The 20,684-nt window shown below is 37.2% G+C and overlaps 1 protein-coding gene across 5 annotated transcripts in view; it reads right to left on the bottom strand.

Moving 5' to 3' along the window:
* The window catches only part of arfgef1 (ADP-ribosylation factor guanine nucleotide-exchange factor 1 (brefeldin A-inhibited)), a 312,411-nt gene that overhangs the window by 118,409 nt on the left and 173,318 nt on the right, over positions 1–20,684 (bottom strand). For all 5 annotated transcript variants that reach the window (XM_041189760.1, XM_041189763.1, XM_041189762.1 and 2 more), the window contains 8 exons: positions 15,452–15,653; positions 14,346–14,457; positions 10,542–10,747; positions 10,318–10,402; positions 8,819–8,984; positions 4,611–4,762; positions 2,484–2,612; positions 449–607 (listed from right to left, as the gene is read on the bottom strand). In XM_041189760.1, the coding sequence (XP_041045694.1) occupies positions 449–607; positions 2,484–2,612; positions 4,611–4,762; positions 8,819–8,984; positions 10,318–10,402; positions 10,542–10,747; positions 14,346–14,457; positions 15,452–15,653 (1,211 nt within the window). The remainder of the gene's footprint in view (positions 1–448; positions 608–2,483; positions 2,613–4,610; positions 4,763–8,818; positions 8,985–10,317; positions 10,403–10,541; positions 10,748–14,345; positions 14,458–15,451; positions 15,654–20,684) is intronic.

The following is a 20,684-nucleotide window of genomic DNA, read 5'->3' as shown; positions in this document are numbered from 1 at the left end:
CTTTGTTCCATTAACAAGACATGTGAAAAGTAATTTTCAGAATTACACTGCACATTTAGCACAAATGGTAAAACCATGTTTGAAGGCATAATTCTAGCCATTCATAACCCTTAACAAATAGAAGAATCTGTGATGACAAGCAAATCAATTAATACTCAAAGCAATGAAGCAATTATAGCCATCTGAAACTTGGAAACATCTGGCAACTAACTTTTCTCACGTAAAATTCTGCCAAAACATCACATTATTGCTTTGTTAATTATCCAAGGACTAAACATTTTGTGTAATACGTAATTTAAAAAGTCAGAACAATCAATAAGTAAATATTGATGAAAAACCAATAAGTTTAAAAATTCCATTTCAAAAGCATATAATCTCAATAGAATTAGACAAGCTTCTCCCAATTTGAGAAAAGAAGCCTGGTAGTAAAAATGAAGATGCTTTATACCTCATGCCAGGATGTCCCAAGATAGTTGCCATCTGTGTGAGCCACTGTGATGAGAGTTTTGATAGTATCTATGTTCTTCTGCTTCATTTCGGTGATGCCAGAACTGGCGGTTAATAAAGTAAATCGTGCAAGGGCCTGCACATAGGCATCTCTTTCAAGCTGTTAATGCAATTGTTGCAATTAAAGGATATTTACCATGCAAAATAAAATATAAGAAATTTTAGATCATGGCATCAATGTTCATAACTTGCCAGTGGTGCTCACTCCCCATGAATGAGAAAAGAAAACTCCATATTAGAAGTTACTTTTCCCCCAAAATAAGACGTTTTCTTTATATAGAAAGAGAATGATGTTTACCTATCAGATGAGTCTGTATAATGGATCGTTGAGTTTTATAAAACGCCAATTTAACTATTGTAGGTCACGGGAGGGTCCATATTTTTCTTGCAATCTAAGATATTAATCTTTTTTTATATTTAAACTACTGCATTCAATATAAACACATTTTAGCCTATTAAGATCAAGCTATTTAGCAAACCTGCAATAAACCTTCCAATCCAAAAACAAACTGAAAGTTAAAGTAAGGTGTGCACAATTTGTCCAAGTTTTTTTTGTTTTACACAACTAGTTTCCTGGTAACAATGGGCAGAATATTGCCGTTAGCATGCGGGGGCAACGTGTAAAATGACGCACCGTGATGTCGGGCGTGCATCCCGACGTCATCGCATGTCATTTTACTAGGCGGGCACGTGCCAGAGGCAGCTGTGCGCTTGCTGAACTGTCAACAGCCTATTAAGGCCATTAAAAAAGTAATTGACGTTGTTAACAATGCTGCCCGTCCAACCTTAATATATGCTTTTATTTCAGTTTTCCGGCATCTGCAGTACGTTCCTTTTCTTTTGAGGAATGTAAAGAAGCTATTTTAAAGGGATCCTAGGACTAAAGAATAAAACAACAGGAAAGTCCATATAAAGGGACTGCAGATAAGATTAAGGGGAGGCCTTTGCATTTTTCAGAGAACCTCATCCACGTGTGGGATGTGATTTCCTGAAGGTTTTATAAAATAAATAAATAAATTTTGTGAAATGCACAAATATGTCCCAGCTCATGTGAGACTCTCACACGAAGGGACATGTTTAAATAATTTTTTAATTCATTTATTGAAATGCTTCATTATCAACTTAATCTCCTCGAGGCAGCTCCGTGCCTCAGGGGGATTGCTGCGCTCCTTCGCGCGCATGCAGAAAAGAGCGCAGGCCCCGTTTCTCCCATCTCTCCCTGCCCACACAGGTAGTGCTGAGCACTACCAGCCATGCATAAGGCCCGCCTGCATCAAATAGTGGTGCGCACCGATCACGGGCTGCGATTGGCTCCGCGCCGGTCCCCACCCAACCCGCCCAACATAGATAAGATTCAAAACAAAAAACTGCAAATGCTGGAAATCCAAAACAAAAACAGAAATACCTGGAAAAACTCAGCAGGTCAGGCAGCATCGGTGGAGAAGAGCAAAGTTGACATTTAGAGTCCTCATGACCCTTCAACAGAACTAAGTAGAAATAGGAAAGGGGTGAAATTTCACCCCTTTCCTACTTCTACTTAGTTCTGTTAGGGCCATGAGGACTCTAAACATCACCTTTGCTCTTCTCCGCCGATGCTGTCAGACCTGCTGAGTTTTTCCAGGTATTTCTGTTTTTGTTATAGATAAGATTCTACTCAATGTTTCAGGGCAGTTTAAGCAGCTTTAAAAATTGAAGTGCCATCCTTTAAATAAAATGCCTTTTAAATAAATACCATGACATGCTCAGAACACAAATACTTTAAACAGGTGACTTTTCATAAGGCTAAAATCAAATATGTTTTAATGCCAGATAGCTCATTGATAATGGGGTATAAATTGTTGTTTTGTTCAACTCGATACCAGTTTCTGGTGATTTAGAAACCACAACATAAACCTGCCCTTAGAAACAGTGCCTATAACATTAAATTTTCATTGGGAAAAAAAACAGGTTAGATTATATGAGGGCGCTGTCATTACCTGAATATTGAAGATACAAGCGGTCCGGATAGCACACCGTATGCCCTCCAGGCAAAGAAAGGCCACCTCTGTATCATCACAGTCTTGTAAGCCTACACTGAAAGCTGCCAAAAATGGTGTCCAAGCCAACTATGGAACAGAAAATTTCCTCTTAAAAACTTGTATGAAAAAAATAAACAGCATAGTTCTCCAGTTGACCTTCCTAATGCACCATTTCCACTACCAAACTTTTAAGGCATATAAATCTCAAAGGCACTGCAATAAAGCAATCCTTCTTTATAGTACTTATTTCACACCATAGTTAAAACGTACTTTTCCATGCATATCAGCAAAGAAAGAAAATAAAAACAGAGAAAGCTGGAAACACTCAGCAGTTCAGACAGCAACTGGGAGAAAAAAAGGTAGTTAACTTTTCAATTTGATGACCTTTCCTTAGAATTGGAAGATTTAACAGTTTATAATGAAGTACTGCTAAATCTCCAGTAATACAGGTTTTTATTTCAGTTTTCCGGCATCTGCAGTATGTTCCTTTTCTTTTGAGGAACGTAAAGAAGCTATTTTAAAAGGATCCCAGGACTAAAGGATAAAACAACAGGAAAGGCCATATAACGGGACTGCAGATAAGATTAAGGGGAGACATAATTCATCTTTTAAAAATGCTGAGAGAAATGTTGACACAGATGCAAGAAGGTTCTTCTAATTTGAAATTTGAATATTGACAGAGAACTTCAGTAAAAAGTAATCAAAACATGACCCAACATTGGATGAGCTTTGTTCCTTGCTGCACAGAACTGAATATATGGAACAGACTCACAGCAAAATACATTAATGTTGTATACATCAAACCTTTTAAAAATGAGTAACAAGTTTGAGGTTGAAAGACAGATTCAGATGATCGAATCCACTAAGGAAAACAATGACTTCTGAGCTGCTGAAGCCATGTGCAAACTAAATCAAAAATGAATAACATACAATTCAAGGTTAGACCTTCTGGTTGTTTATCAATTTATTTTGAGAGAGGTTAAATAAAAAGCCAGGAAAAACATTGCAATACCTTTCTTCCAGGTACCCCAAAGGTGACTGAATTGATAGGAACTTTCACAAATTTACTTGGAATAATATTTTTGAACTTTTGAATTTCAGATTATAATAAATTTTAACAATTTATAAATACAGAACAGCTTTTTTTTGATAGAATTCTTATTCAAATTACAAATTGATTGAAGATTTAATGATTACAACACAAAAGTAAAGAAACTAAAATGGTTCACTTCTCAACGGCAAGTTCAAATTTCCAAGTTTTTCATCACTTAAAGCCACTTGTTCTATTTTGCTCACAGCTTATCATAGGATAGCACTAAATTTAACAAGTGAAGAGGGCACTCAGTAGGGCACATAACTCCACCATGCTGTGTTCAGTCAATGTTATTACAGTCACACAGCTTTTCTTCAAGGCTTATTCTGTAATGACAAAGGTGAAAAAAAATCCTTTTACTAAGAGTTTCCATATCACTGAGGAAGCATGAGGCCAATCCACATCCAACAACCTGCTCTGAAAACTCTGCTCATTTTGACAGTTGTGACAAATTGCACACCATTCTAAAACAATCAACAACATTCTAAATTAAATTTTTGACAGCTGTGACAAATTGCACCACACCATTCTAAAACAATCAACAATATTCTAAATTAAATAACCCACAACATTATAAAAAAAATGTCAATTCACCGTACCTCTCAATGTTAACACATCCTTTAAAAAAATACCAGGATCTAGATTTGGATCTTCACCAAAACCCAACTGGTTCTTCTTTGGGCCATACTCTAACTGTGTACCAAATTACGTTGAAATCGGTTCATTAGTTTTTGAGACATATTGTATATAAACAAACATACTGACAAACAGGGGCGTAAACATTCCTCCACCCACTACCTGTGGTAGAGGCAATTAAACAGAAGTTTGTTGTCCAGGGTGCTGAGCAAGTAAATTGCACTGGGGTGGGGTGGGAAGAGCAGTATGCCCATAGAAACTGAAGACTTCTGGAAGAAGTTAAGAAAGTGGTAAGATTTACTCAACAGAATAAAATACATTTAGCAATACATTTCTGTCAGAAACTAATAACTTACTTTAAACATTGGCCTAACATGATCCAAGTGTGTAGCACTAGTAAAAGGTGCCTGTACATGGCTTACAGCCTCCATGAGGGCCTTAGCAGTTTTAGCCATTTGCTCCATCTCCAGGTTATATAAAAGTCTTCGCTGTTTCTCACTGGCAACATCTGCAAGTATTGAAAGGAATAAAATTCCATTTATTCAAAAAAATTAGATACTGGGATCTTTGCGAAATTGGCAATTTTTTTGGTTGGAACTATTCCTTGAAGAGTAATAACAAGGCTTTAAACTCCAATGATTGCAAATGATAAATGAAAAGCATGAGCAGTTTATAACGGCACCTGAACCCTACAGCTACATCACAGCTTTACTGTTGTGCTAGAATTTTGTTTTATACTATGAAGCTCCTTGGGTTTCGCTATTTCATTTTCTCGATCCTTTCTCATCACACAGAGTCATGTTGAGTTCCAATTGCTACTATATTCCAGGTTGAATGCTAAGATCCATAGCGATACTGGTGACATAACTGATCAGTTTTTAATAGCTCATTACTGGGAGTTAATAATCAGAACGAATCCCAACTTCAAAAAAGTGCAATAATCAAAAAAAATTCTGCTGCATAAACAATGCAATACATATGATTTTCAAAGCTGTGAAATGTGACGAGGATATAAAGCATATTTATGGAAACAATGTTGTAAAAAATGTTGAAATATATTATGGTAATAGGCAAGATATTGGTAAATTCACATCAATTTAACTGTACCCATTTTCTGCACACCTTTCCAATAAATGATAAGAGCAACATTCAACTGAAACAGTAATTAGGAGTGGGTGCATAGGAGAGCGAAGTACTTACAATGTAAAGTACTCTCTTGAACTACTTTTCTATAGTTTCAAAAAAAATGTACTTAACATTTGAGACTTAAATTTGACTTGCAAATTCGGATCTCCAGATGCAGAGTTCTGTCTAGTTGATGTCATCACAGCAGCTCCATGGGCACCTTCGCTAGCCACTGAATTGTGACTATGACAATTCAGTTTGGAAAAATTCAATATTCGTCGACTACATTGTGGTTACGCCAAGTTCTCAGGCGCACAGCCTATTTAGAATTTTTCTTTCCCTCTGAGTACTTGCTAAGCTACTCAGTAAGGATCACAAAGGAGGAAACAATGGTTTGTAAAGGATGCCAATAAAACAAATTTATGCTTTACTTATAAATATGCATGACCTTAAGATTTATTTACTCATCCTCTTTCAATAATGGCAGTTGCCAGCAACTGTTTAAAATATATAAGACACAGATGTAAAAACCCTTGTGTAGTGAGGAAGTTGGATGTTTGATGATCAAGAAAAAGCAAATTAATTTTCTTTTTTTATTTATTTGGTCTCCACATAGAAAGGGCTATACCAAAATAGTACTCGGAAGATGCCACATTAAGACCAGTTATGGAAAACAAATTATGATATTGCCTTTCGATGGAAAAATATGAAATGATGGGTCATACTTTAGCAACTGGATGGGACTGCTCTCACCTGGTTCTGTTCTTATCTACCTGATCCTAGTCAGAGTATCACTTGTAATGGCTTCTTTTCCTGCTCCCACAGCATTACCTCTGGTGTTCCCCAAGGATCTATCCTTGGTCTCCTATTTCTCACCTATATGCAGCTCTTCAGCACATTATCTGAAAGTACTAGTTTTCACATCTATGTTGATGATACCCAGCTCTACCTCACCACCATCTCTCTTGACTCCTCCACTGTTGTTAAATTAACAGCAACAGAAATTCCCTCCAATTAAATACTAGGGAGACTGAACTCATCATTTTTGGTTTTTGCTCCAAACTCTGTTCCCTAGCTACCGACTTTATCCCTCTCTCTGGCAACTGTCTGAGATTAAGTCAAGCTGTTCACAAACTTGGTGTCACGTTCAACCCAGAGATGAGTTTGCAACATGTTCAGGTTCTCAGTAAGACTGCCTTCTTACCTCCATAGTATTGCCTGACTTTGTCCTGTCTCAACTCATCTGCTGCTGAAACCCTCATTCATGCCTTCATTGCCTTTGGACTTGGTTATCCCAATGCACTCCTGGCTGGTGTCCCATGTTCTACCCACCCTAAATTTGGAATATTCCAAAACTTTGCTGCTCATGGCTTAACTCACACCATGTTCTGTTCACCTATACCACACCTGTGCTCGCTGACTTACAATGGCTCAGTGTCGAAGAAAATCTTGATTTTAAAATTCTCATCCTTATTTTCAAATTCCTCCATGGCCTCAACCCTCCCAATTTCTATAATCTCCTCCAGCACCACAACCGTCCGAGATATCTGAATTCATATAATCTTAGTCTCAAGCATCCTGGATTTTAATTGTTCCACCACTGGTGACCATGCCTTCAGCTGCCTAGGTCCCAAGCTCTACAGTTTCCTCCCTATGCCTCTCCACTGTCCTTTCCTCCTTTAAAACAATCCTTAAAACCTACCTCTTCGATCATGGTCATCTGGCCTATTATCTCATCTTGCGGCTTAGTGCCATACTTTCTAAAATGCTCCTGTGAAGCACCTTTGGGCATTTTATTACGGTAAAGGTGGCTATATAATGTAAGTATTTGTTGTTAATTTCCTCAGATAAGAAAAACTCAGTCACAATTCTGGCAAGAACAGTGCACATGAAATAACAACAACTCTGTTCACATTGAGCCTACTGAAGAGCTTATATAGTCCACTAGACTTTATGACAAAATAGTGAAAACAAAGAATATGTACAAGTATTAAGACTTAGTTATCATACCAGCTCAGTTTCAGAAGGTTTTAACATTAATTGGTTAGAATGTAACTGAAATCCTAAGTGGAGGTTCATTGCCAAATGAAAGATCTAATCTTCCAAAATATCTTTCTTGAATGTAGATGTTACAGGGTGGTTTTCAAACAGATACCCTACTATTGAGTGGTGTTTTCCAACATTACTATTTTAGTACTAGTTGGACTAGTGACATTCTGTTTGCTAATTCATTCTGTTTAAGCTACCTAATAAAAGAATTTGGAAATAGGCACCCATTCATAAGCTAATGCTTATACTTATTTTCCAATCAGATCTCAACCATCCAGCCAAAATTCTATCCATATTCAGCATGCAAAGGATTAGCTCCCAGAACAACAAACAGTATTCCTTTCAACAGTGAGCCATCAGCATGAGTTGGTCACTTTGTTTCATTTTCCTCCAGGTGCAAGCTTGCTTTGGTTCACAATACGATAGTCTGAAGTGTCAATTGTTTAATCATTCCAGAAGGCTGTTATTTGCAATCCATAACATCTTAAACTACTGTCATAAATGACCCACATTCTTGTCAATTCACCCTGCATGATACGCAGACTGAGAAGCACAAAGGTCATACAAAGGTTGGATCCTCAACTTTCACAGCCACTCCTGAGATATTCAAGACCTTGAGACAGATATCTGAGCAGAATTATTTTTTATTCACTCATAGGATGTGAGTGTCACTGGCAAGGCCAGCATTTGTTTCCCATTCCTAAGTACGCTTGAGAGTGGCACAGCAGAAGCATGATGAGCCCATTACCCAGAGGTTAATGGATCAAAACCATTCTCTGCTAGAAGCCAGGTCAACTTTAGAGCCAGTACTCTATGATGGGCCTCCTTCTGTGCCATGATTCTATGAAGATGGAAGGACCCTTGATTAACTGAAATCTTCTGAGACATAGAAATTCAGTGGATACAGACTTTATCTAAAGTTTTCACGCTAGCCTGATGAAGGAAGTCAGGCTCATGAGATTATAGTGGGTAAATTTATAGTTGAAGACTATGTTTAAAGAGAAAGCAAGTTCCATCTTTGTTGTTTTCAACACCGAGGTGTATGGGGAAATACATATTCTGTTTGCATATTTATCTTACGTAAATAAAACTCTGGTTCAAACCCTGGTAAGATTTATACGAGCGAGATAGAGACAGATCTATTCAGCGCAAGGGAAAGGGAAAACATTCTCTGGGTCATGCTTTCATTTATTAGATATAGGACAGGAAAATGACACAATCTAGACTGTAGGGGACACAAGATTAATTTACAGGAACGACTGGACATGGAAGCAAAGAAAGTATCTAGTGTAAGAAGCTAAAAGCTCCACTATTTAGGAGAGAAACTTCTCAGTGAAAGACATTCAATACAGCAGTATAATTTAGAAAGGAAAGTCATAATTTAACTTACTCTGTTTGGAGGACTTGATTGTTAGCTCTTTTGTCTCCTTCATTGAAATTTTCTTTCCTGCTATTTCATCATAGATAGCTGATAGATATTCTTCAGGTAGATCTTTGCTGTCATTGATTCCTCTATTCATCTTAATATACTGATCTTTTGTCATTTTATTTTTCACCTTTTTTGAATCAATGAACAAATAATAATTTAAATTGCCTTTTATGGATGTTTTGCTTGCAAAATGTACCAATCAAGAGCTACATTACTTGCTCGCTCACTGATATGATACTAACCCACACAGTACAACAAGGTCCCTTGTTCAATTCCATCTGTATACATCAACTTTACCAATATCCTTGAAGGCACCAGCAGAAACACTTAAACATTTTCTCTGGTGTTCCTCAGGCATGGAAAGTGGCAGGGAAGGATGGAGAAGGAGAGCAGCAAATCAAAGGCAGGGTGAATGGCTGAGTGGGTGAGTGACTGAGCAGGTGAGAAAATGCAAGCGAAGAAAGAAAACGTGGGTGCATTTGAGGGATGTTGGATGGAGAGATTAACTTTTGAGCTCAGCTGCAATGTCCTCAGGATTGAACAATTTATGAACATGTTTAAGTTCACAAGGAAAAGCCATTTGATCGAGGCAACTAAAGAGCTGGCAATAACTTTCAAATCACTTTGCAACATGAATCCATAATATAGGGAGAGCAAAATAGGGAAAATAATTGGGCTGGCATTACAATGGTGCCATGAAACATTCTTCAGGTTGCAATGCTCAAAGTTTCAAGTCTGATTGAGCAGAATTCAATTAAAAATACTTGGTGGAATTATTGCGGCATACATTTCACACCATATAAGTGTCAAACGATGATCATCTCTAACAAATAAGAGTCTAAACATTTATATCTGACATTTAATGGCATGACCATCAGCAATGCCCCCTAATTCAACATTCTGCGGGTCCACCATTGACCAGAAACTCAATTACTTTTAATTTTTCTTTTTAACATTAGTTATCGTTGGCATATGTTTTATTTTAATACAGTTAAATACAGATGAACTTTGGCTTGTTTTATTTTAATTCATGAAACTCAAGCCGATGAATATTTGATGATTTCTCCTCCCCACTCAAACTATATATTTTTCATGAGGTACTTCAATACTACAAATTCTCTCCAGCACATCAGGAAAAGTGTAAGGTTAAAAACAACAGCATAAAAATAGGGTTATGCTACAAAGCAACATTCACAATTCAATTAAATAAATCTAAAAAGGAGAAAAATATTAATGGCAATATCTTTTATTTGGCTTATGAACATTAATATTTAAATACAGATCTTCAAATATATATTTCTGCAAAAGGTACACAGTATAACTACTAAAATGAGAAGAAAAATAACCAGTCTTGAAAACCTTGTTGGTATTGCACTTTGTAGTGCTACAATATGCTAAAATTTTGAATCATCCTAAAATACTGGAAAATTGTGGCAATTTTTTTAACTACATGAGCTTACCTGTGAGCTGTGAAGATCTGTTGTCAGCATTATGATAGAATATGCCAAAACATAAGCTGTGTCTGCACTAGCAAAAAGTGTTTGTCTGGAAAAAAATGCAATATAAAAAAAATGATACGTTTTATAAAAGCTTTATCTTTTCAAGAGCAGCCTTGCTGAACATAACCAATTCATTTGCACGACATAAACACATTGTATTGTTAATACTTAAAGTTCTAACTTACCCTTGGTTACACTCCAGATATCTGGCAGCAAATTTTTCCATTAATCGGTCAATTTTCTGAGCTTCTCCTGGGAGACGGAAACCTTCCAGGAACATACGGAGAGCTGAGACAAAATCCTTTGATGAGAAGTCCAACTGGTCAACGTAGGCGTACATGACCTCTTTATTAAACTTGTCATTATCTCCTACATATTCACCCACTTGTGTCTAAAAAAAAAAAGAGCTAAATTATTGTTCTATACAGAAGTACATGTCTGTAATAAAAAATATTTTTGTGCTTTTCAGCAGATTTCTAATGAGGAGGTAGGTTTCTTCCATAATCTTCTAATGCTCCCACTGCTCTATCTCTGAACATGCATCTTTCGCTCGCTTCTCTCCTATCTCTCCTCATTCCCTCTGAGCTCATCTTGTGCATAAGACTTACCTCCATACTCCCTCACTCCTATTCTCACTAACCTGCTGATCACCCAACTCCTCTTCCTGGTTCCCGTTATCTGATATTGCTCATGGTTCTCTCCTCAGGTGTCGTCCTTCTAACCATTAAATCCGCCATCATCACTCTTCAACTCAAAAAACAATCCTTGATCTCGTCATCCTTTCAAACTACTGTCCAATCTCCAAGATCCCTTTCCTTTCCAAAATCTTTGAAAGTCATCACGTCCCAAATCCATTCCTACTTTTCCTAAACTCCATGTTTGAACCCCTCCAACCAGGCTTCCGCCCCACTGTGGTACCAAAATAGCTCTTATCAAAGTTGCAAATGATATCCTATGTGACTGTGACAAAAGTAAATTTTCCCTCCTTGTCCTTCTGAACCTATCTGCAGCCTTTGGCATGGTTGACCATACTATCCTCCTCCAACACCTTTCCATTGTTATCCAGATGGGTGGGACTGCTCTCACCTGGATCCATTCTTATCCATCTAACTGGCGCCAGAAAATCACTTGCAAAGGTCTCTTCCTGCTCTGTACTGTTACCTCTGGTGTCCTTCAAAGGTCTATCCTTGGCCCCTTTGATTTCTCATCTGCATCCTGCCCATGGTGAAATCACCCAAAGGCACAGTATGGTTTTCACATGTACACTGATGACACCCAGCTCTACCTCACCACTATCTCTCTGAACTTCTCCACAGTTGGAAAAAATATCAGAAATTATTCAACATCCAGTATTGGATCAGCAGAAATCTCTTCCAATTAAATATTGAGAAGACTGAAGCCGTCGTTTGAGTTCCCTGCTCCGAACACGTCTGTTCACAACCTGTCGCATTTGACTCCGAGATGATCTTCCAACATACCTGTGCCACTAAGACCGCCTATTTCCACCTCCTTAACACTGCCCCACTACGTCCCTGTCTCAGCTCATCTGTTGCTGAAAGCCTCATTCACACATTCATTACCTTTAGATTTCACATTTTACACCTTGTCTACCTGGTCTACCACATTTTACACCTTGAGGTCATCCAAAACTCTGCTGTCTGTGTCTTACCTCATGCAAGTCTAGTTCACCTATCACTTCCGAGCTTGCTGATCTTCACTGACTCCCGGTCAAACAACATCCAAGTACACTACAACTACAGGTTCCCTTTTATCCATCATGCTTGTTTCTTCCTCAAGAAAGGTCCCACAGGTTCCCTGTGATGTCCCTTTCACAAAATCATGTTGACTCTGCCTGACTGTATTATGATTTTCAAAATGTCCTGCAATTATCTCCTTAATAGCGGATTCTAGCATTTTCCCAACAGATGTTAGGCTAACTAGCCTATAGTTACCTGCTTTCTGTCTCTGTTCTTTCTTGAATAGATGCGTTACATTTGCAATTTTCCTATCCGCTGGGACCTTTGCAGAATCCATCATTTCCTTGTTTCTGATTAATTCCCCAGTCTCACTCTCTAAGAGACCAATGCTCACCTTCGTCACTTTTGTTTTTAAATAGTTGTAGAAAATCTAACTATCTTTCCCTCATACTATAATTTCTCTCATTTTTGTCATTTGTTGCTAGCTTCTAAAAACTGTCCAATCTTCTGACCTGTCACTAATCTTCTTAGTAATGTATGCTTTTTCTTTCAATTTGATACTATCCTTAACTTCCCTAGTTAGCCACAGATAGGGCATCTTTCTCAGAGTCTTTCTTTCTTAATGGAATATATATATGCTGAGAGTTATAAAATATTTCCTTAAATGTCTGCTCCTCTATATTCCTACCTTTTAACATATTCTACCAGTTCGCTTCAGCCAACTCTGTCTTCATACCCTTGTAAGTGCCTTTAAGTTTAAGTTAGACCCATACTTCTCACCCTCAAAATGAATTGAAATTGTAACATGTCATGACCTCTGTTGCCTAGACTCCTTTATTGTTTAAAGAACAAGAGCAATGAAAAGGAAGCATAAATCTCTTGTGCTGGTTTCCACAAATGTGGTTGAAATGACATACAAGTGGCTGTAGTCCACTCCATGTATCTACAACATACTGCAGTAACTTTCCCACAATCTGCAGTAAGTCCCCTGAAGGCCTAGAGAGCCTTGAAGATTTTTGCAACATCAAGATGCCAGAAAGATATCCTGAAGACACCGGTGGCTTTCAGAAGTTGTTGCTGCTTCAATAGGTGCATTGCGAGTCAGCCAGAATACCACAATTGCACATGGTTTCCAAGATTTGATTGGGCACATTTGGTCTGTAATAACAATGACATGTAGCAGTGTCGAGCCTGTGCCCAGTGCCAATAGGGCCACAAAGAGTGAGTGCAGATACCACTGATTCTCAAGAGTGACAGCCAGCTGTTCTAAGACCTCTTCAAATACCTTCACAAGGGAACCTCAGACATGTATTTCAGGCTATGAGACTCCTTTAATTAATCCCGCCTCATTGTACGTAACCAGGTCTAAAATAGCCTGTTCCCTGGTTGGCACAAGAACGTACTAGAAATTGTCTCAAATGCACTCTATGAACTCATCTTCCAGGCTACTTTTGCTAATCTGGTTCATCCAATTGATATGAAGATTAAAATCACTGATAATTAAAGCAGCACCCTTCTTACTAGCCCCCATTATTTCTTCCTGTATACTCTGTCCTACAGTGTAGCTACTGTTAGGGGACCTATAAACTACTCCCACAAGTAACTTCTTAGCTTTGCCATTTCTTATCTCTACCTAAACTGATTCTACATCTTGATCTTCTGAACTAAGGTTATTTCTTACTACTGTACTAATGTCATCCTTCACTAACAAAGCCTCCCCAACATCTATTTATCATTAGATTCCTTGAGAAATAAAAACAGCTGACATACAAGGAAAAAATGTTATAATGATTTAGAATGCGCTGCCGGAAAACCAGGTGTAAGCAGATTCAGTAATAACTGTCAAAAAGGAATTGGACAATTACTTAAAGGGAAAATAATTTGCAGGGTTATGGGAAAGAATAGGTGAGTTGGATTGATCAGATAGCTATATTAAACAGAAAGCACAGGCACTATGAGCTCAATGTCTCCTTCTGTGCTGTATCATTCTATCCCATTTTATCTGCTTCTTTACATAATGAAAATTTTTTTATAATTTACTACAAGGCTGTCAGCACTCTGGCCAATAACCATTATGTCAAATCGGTATTTATTCACTGTATGGAACTTGTGCTATCTTCAATAAAATGAATTCACAGCTCATTGGATGGAAATGTAAGCCTTTGGAAAACACTGTTTAGTGTGAAGATACTGAGCCAAAGTACTACAAAATATTATCCAGCAAATGGGAACATTGTAAAGGTACTGGAAAAGTTTTTATTAACCTTTCGTATAACAGTTGGAACTGCCTACCGTGTCTAATCTTTCTTCTTGATGCAGAAATTGGGCAATATCCTCGGGTGTCGTGCCAAGCATTCCTTGTTCCTGTAGATACTGTATCCCTCTTTTTGGTTTCTTATTAAATCTGTATAAAAAAAGTTGCTTCAAATTCCAAGTGCATAAGTGGCTGACTGCTTGCTTAATAAACATTATTTCATATTTATGAATTATTGGTTTAAAATTTATCAATACGTCAATTAAAAGATAAGAATAAGAGCAATGAAAAGGAAGCACAAATCCCTTGTGCTAGTTTCTACACATATAGTTGAAAGGGCATACAAGTGGTTGTAGCCCACTCCATTCATCTCTAACATACGGCAGTAAATTTCCCACAATCTGCAGAATGTCCCTGAAGACCTAGACAGCATATAAGATTTCTGCAACATCAGGACACCAGAAAGATATTCTGAAGACACTAGTGGCCTTCAGAAGTTGTTGCTGCTTCAATAGGTGCACTGAGAGTCAGCCAGAAAACCACATTTGCACACGGTTTCCAAGATTTGATTGGGCATATTTGGTCTGTAATAACAATGACCTGTAGCAGCATTGAGCCCGTGCCCAGTGCCAAGAGGGCTACAAGGAGTGAGTGCAGATGCCACTGATTCTCAAGAGTGACAGTCAGCCAGCTGTTCTAAGACCTCTTCAAATGCCTTCACAAGGGGTCTTCAGACATGTAATACAGTCGTGCAAAACTTGAACATTTCCTCAAATCACATATGTGCCATTAGTTGATGTTGATAGCTGTTCTACATAAATTATTCAACTGGAGGAGCAAGATTAGGAGGAAATGAACATTGTAACTCCCTTTAAAATAGCTGGACGTCTATTTCAATTGAATACATTTGCTATTATTTCCAAGTCCATCAAAAACCATTTAACTATTTACTTTTTGCAAAAATTGAGAACAGATGAAAACTAAATGTTCTTTACTGTAGGGTTTGAACAGTATTAGATATTACAATATACCAGTTTGTCTTGACTTGGGTCAGATTTTCTTCTCTGTTTCTCATGCTATTGAACTTCACAGTAAACAGCAATCAGAATGAAGCAACAAATATATTCTGTTTTATGAGACTTACAGCTCAATTCCTTGTTCTATGATTTCTTTCTGCTGCTTCAAAACCTCATATTGTTCTGGGTTGTCTGCACCAGATGTCTGAGTACTATAGCTCCCAATCCCCGATGATGCAGTGGAATCTAAGGAATTTATACTCCCATATCGATTTATTGTGTCAGGGTACTTATTGTCATTGTTGTCTTGTTCCAAAGTTTTTTCTTGGCCTACATTCATACAAGATTATAAAAGGAGGTTAGAAATGAGTTAATTAAAAAATTACAAATACCAGGAGTGTTGACCTTTCACAAAATGCAATATCACACAGCACTGATCTACCCAAAGTCTGTGGGCTATTTGGATTGTTACTGTTGACTTGTTTTTTTTGAAAATGACTTTTAATCTAAAATAGTTTTATATTGTTTTCATTTGGAAGACATCTAGACCCTGTAAATTCTCTCAGTTTCAATCCATAATCAGATTCTAGAAGGGCAAATCAAACATAATTATTCCTTTTCTTCATGATGAAATGCATCATCAATGGATTCAGCTGAAAGCTGGAAAAAAAACTCAACCAAAAGTAAAAGTATGCATGACTCAACATCTTGACATACTTGTCAGTAGCTCAAAAATTAAGCCAGGAGTTCAGAAAAGATATAAATCACCCAAAGGACTTTTTCATAATATGGTATCAAGCAAAAAAAAATCTTACTGAAAAACCTTAGCTGAAAAGTGGAAATTATTAGGGAATCTGAGAATTTTTTCAATATGGCATGTGTTGAGGTAGCTCAAGAAAACATATTGAAAATTGAGTCAAAGTTTCAAGGCGAAAGCGATGCATATCTTATAAACATTGCAGGTGTTGAGAATATTTAGTTTTGAATTTCTGCTAGAAGGTTAACATATTGTGGAAATTCTGGCCAGTACGGCACTCCGTGATAGTAGCCTGCCTCATAAAAAAGGTTGTTCAAGAGAAAAATACAAGTTCAGAAAATAAATAATTATGTTTGTAAAAACCAGCAACATATATGAAAGCACACAAAGAAACAAAAACTATTTCATAATTCACATCAATTTCTTAAATCAAAGTATATGACATGGCAACTCATCAAACTTCTGTTTTTGTTTGAGCAAACAAACTAAATGAAGAAAAGAAAGCTTGAATTGAAATGCTGAAGAAATTAGGGGTGTAGTGGAAAATTCAGAAGATATGCCTAATCTGTAAATCAGCTCCTTCAAACTGAAACTGCACTCCCCCCATAAAATATTGCATATATTTAAATACAGGCATGGTTTATCATTTATGTTCCACTAGATCAGTGAATAGAATTTTAGAGTTAATAGCAGTACACTGTCATGAAGCTATTAATATATATATTATTGGAAAATATTTTTCTTTTAAAATAGAGGTTTAGTCTGTGGGTGTGTTTTAATTGGATTAAAGCCAGCTAGTTTGGGTGCTTTAATGTATACTAGTTTTGAGATGTAAACGGTGAAGTAGAGGTGTGTTTGCATTTTGTTGAATAGAGCATTCAAGAAGTGGGGTGAAATCTGGCACCTAGCTGACAGCGACCAGCAATGTTTATATTACTAATAAAATTGGTACAATGAAAGGGGTTTTATTGTTGGAAGAGGTGGAGTTCAAAGAGGCTGGTGATACAATGAGAATTTACATTCAATGAGATGTGCTGGATATAACCGATAGCAGTTTGTGTGTGTGCAGGGCAGGGACAATGTAAGATCAAAGCAGCAGTAAGCCTACAACTGTCTCAACAGGAACCAAGGTGAGAGGAACCGCATTTTGAATTTGTACGGTGAAAATGCTTTGCCTGGTATCTGGTTAAGTCTATGGGTGCTGTTGCCTTAATGGAGATTAGTTTGGAAATTTGTTAAAAGGTATGGTAGTAGCAATTTGTAGCCATGTATATTTGTTGTAACTTAATAAAATGTTTCATTTAGTTTAATATAAAACCTCTCCAGAACCGGTGGTCTGGTTTCTGAATTTAGAGTTGCATCTCAAGCATACCACTTAAGAATATAGGTTATGACAGTCGTTTAAAGTTTCCTTCTGGGATTTTTAAATAGCTCAGCTTTACCAACTGCTGGGTCATAACATACACAAAATTAAAACGCAAAAACCAACTAAAATCGTGAAACAGACACTAATCCTATTCTAGAGGTCCAAACTAACAAGTAGCTACATTTTTACATACCTGCCCTTCCTGATTAAGACAGCCATTAAGAAATAGTAAAATATGGGTCATATTAAAAATAAAACAATTTTAACTAAGTAATTAGATATGCATTTATGTTAAGAATGGTAAATGTTTACTATAGTCAATGGAAAATGCACAAACAACATTCTTGCTTCTGAAATAGCTATTACTGAGAATTCAGCTAATATAACCAAAATGGACTATCTTGTGAGAAAATGCTAGTTTTTCGTATTCAGCAAACTGGCAGCAATTATATTCAGAATCCCAGGTTATCATCAAATGCGTCCAGTATTATCAAATGTAGTATACAGCCCCATCTGCTTCAGCCCAACCCAAAAACGGGATCCCAAATGAATTGTTAGACCCTTGTCATTAACAAATTAAGACAGTTTTGTTCTGAGAATCCAGGCCCAGCAGGAGCCAGATTGAAACTGACCAAAGCCATTTCATATCGGACCTTCTCAACTGGTTCAAGAAGTCAAAGGTCAGTTTCTGTTCACTGCACTGTCCAGATCCCTTAACACTTTAAAAAATACGAGCCTGGATTTTGCAGTCAGTGGCGAAGGAACAGTGCTCGCCCTTCACCTCATAAAAAGCTACCCACAAAGTTCTGCTAACTTCTAGTGTGTAGACTTCCTCTTTTCCAGGTTCAGTTTGAACTTGGCACATTCTACAAGGAATGTGTGAACAGGGTGAGCAACAGGGAGGCTAATCAACCAATCATACTGAAGAATCCTCACATACAGCAAAGTGGGAAGAAAAAACAAGAAATATGAATTAAATTTAAATCACTGAACAAAAAATGAAACAAAGATTGAGCCATGCAGATTAAGGGAGAAACTTAATATAAAAGCACAAACTTTCATTTTAAAAATAAACCTGTAACAATTTTTTTTGAGAGAACTAGATTCCACACTTCAAATTAATATTTTAAGTCCAGAGAGGTTGCTCAGCAGTAATTATGATTTACTACCCACTTAAAAAATTACTTATGATTGAACAAAGTTAAATCTTTCATCCTTTCTCAATGCAATAGTAACATGTAATCAGTTTAAGCTCATGATTGTGATCTCAGTGATGATTCCAATGGCAAAGACTGCAATTGGCAGCCTGTAACAGAGAAGGGTCTCAGCAACAATAATTTCCAGTTTTCCACTTTTAACTGTTCATGTGCAGAAGCCAGAAGCTGCTGTCTGTTTTACCCAGTAGCAACAGCAAGCATTGACAAATTCACTGTTTTTACTGCAGCAACTTCCAGGCTTCCACTTCCCTAGTGATTGAAACTTCACCCAGTCCCTCTGTCCCCTCCACCTCCTGATTTACAACTATTACGTCTGCCACTGCTTCTCTACTGATCTATCCTCTAGCCTAACTAGTACAACTTACTTTCCTAACTATCATTGTGTCATCAACAAATTTAGCAACCATATCTTTGGTCCCTTTGCCCAAGTCATTTATATAAATTGCAAGAAGTTGAGGCCCCAGCACTGATCCCTCCGGCACACTTGTTACATCTTGCCAACCAGGAAAAGATCCTTTTATGCCTGCTCTGTTTTTTGTTAGCTAGCCAATCTTCTATCCCCCTATGCTTTGAGTTTTTATTTTCTTTTCACAATAACCTTTCATGTGGCACCTTATCAAATGCCTTCTGGAAATCTAAGTACAGTACATCTACCTTTATCCACAGCAAGTTATTTCTTCAAAGAACTCCAATAAATTAGTTAAACATGATTTCCCTTTCACAAAACTGTGTTGACTCTGCCTGATTACCTTGAATTTTTCCAAGTGCCCTGCTATAACGCCTTGACGTTATAATGCCTTTAAATGTTTTTAATAGCAGATGATTTTGCTTACGCTACTAAATACAAATGAAACAGCTGTACAAGGTAATATTCATTAAAAAATCTCAATCGTCAACTTTTAAAAGTCGATCCCACTGATGTAGAAATCCAAATTTTACACATTGCAAACCTACTGAAAACACCAGTTTCAATTTGTAATCCGCTTAGTGTAGGAAAATGTATCAAAAACATGAAAATAAATTGAAAGCGATACATTTTCTTCTGATTCATCCCCCAAAAACACGCAAGTTATTCTTTATAAAATTGCAGCTGAGTGATTAAAATTAATTACCTTTCACTGCTACCTTGAGAAGTGCAAAAATGTTCTTTCCCCAATGAAAGTTACAAAAAACCCTGTATGTAGACAGTTCCTGTAGCATTTCCTGTTTTCTTAATGGACACATTTCAACACATGTACAAGCAGATTTCCACTATTAAATTTCTATGCCCTCCTCCCTCACCAACCCTTTCTCTAAATAATGCTGCTAATGACTCGCAGCAAGTCCTGTTCACCCTGTGCTTTGCTCTACACTGGTTCTCAGTCCACAAGTGCCTTAATTTTAAAATTCTTATCCACATATTCATATCCCTCCATGGCCTCACCCCCATATCACTGTAACCTCTTTCAGCCCAATACCGTTCTGTGAATTCTGAAGTTAGACCACAACCTGAACTTAAATTGTGCTTTTAACATACAACAAAGATACATTACAATGAGAAAGAAAGACATTAGGAGAAGGATGAACCATCTAAGGAAGCTAAGGAAGATAATGCTTCGAAGATTAGTGGAAGGCCAGAAGATTGGGAAAGTTTTAGAAACCAGCAAAAGATGACAAAAAAGGGAGAAATTAAAATATGAGAGTAAACTAGCGTGAAATATTAAAACAGACGAGAGCTTCGATAAGCATTTAAAAAGGAAGAGAATAGATGAAGCAAAATGGTCCCTTAGGGGGTGAGACCAGGGGAAATAATAATGGAAAACAAGGAAATAAGAGAGACTTTGAACACATATTTTGTATATGTCTTCATGGTAGAAGACACTAAAAGCATCTCAAGAGGAATATTGGTGCAAAATCAATCAAGGTGCAAAAGGGATGGAAGAACTTAAAACAATCAATATACCTAGAGAAAAAGTACTAGGAAAACTAATTCGACTAAAGGCTGACAAGTCTCTTGGAACTGATGGCCTGAATCTTAGCGT

This window comes from Carcharodon carcharias, chromosome 6 (assembly GCF_017639515.1).
Source record: "Carcharodon carcharias isolate sCarCar2 chromosome 6, sCarCar2.pri, whole genome shotgun sequence".
In the NCBI taxonomy this organism is placed as follows: Eukaryota; Metazoa; Chordata; class Chondrichthyes; order Lamniformes; family Lamnidae; genus Carcharodon; species Carcharodon carcharias.
Note: the sequence above shows the minus strand (reverse complement) of the source record. Positions and strands in the feature narration are given on the sequence as shown.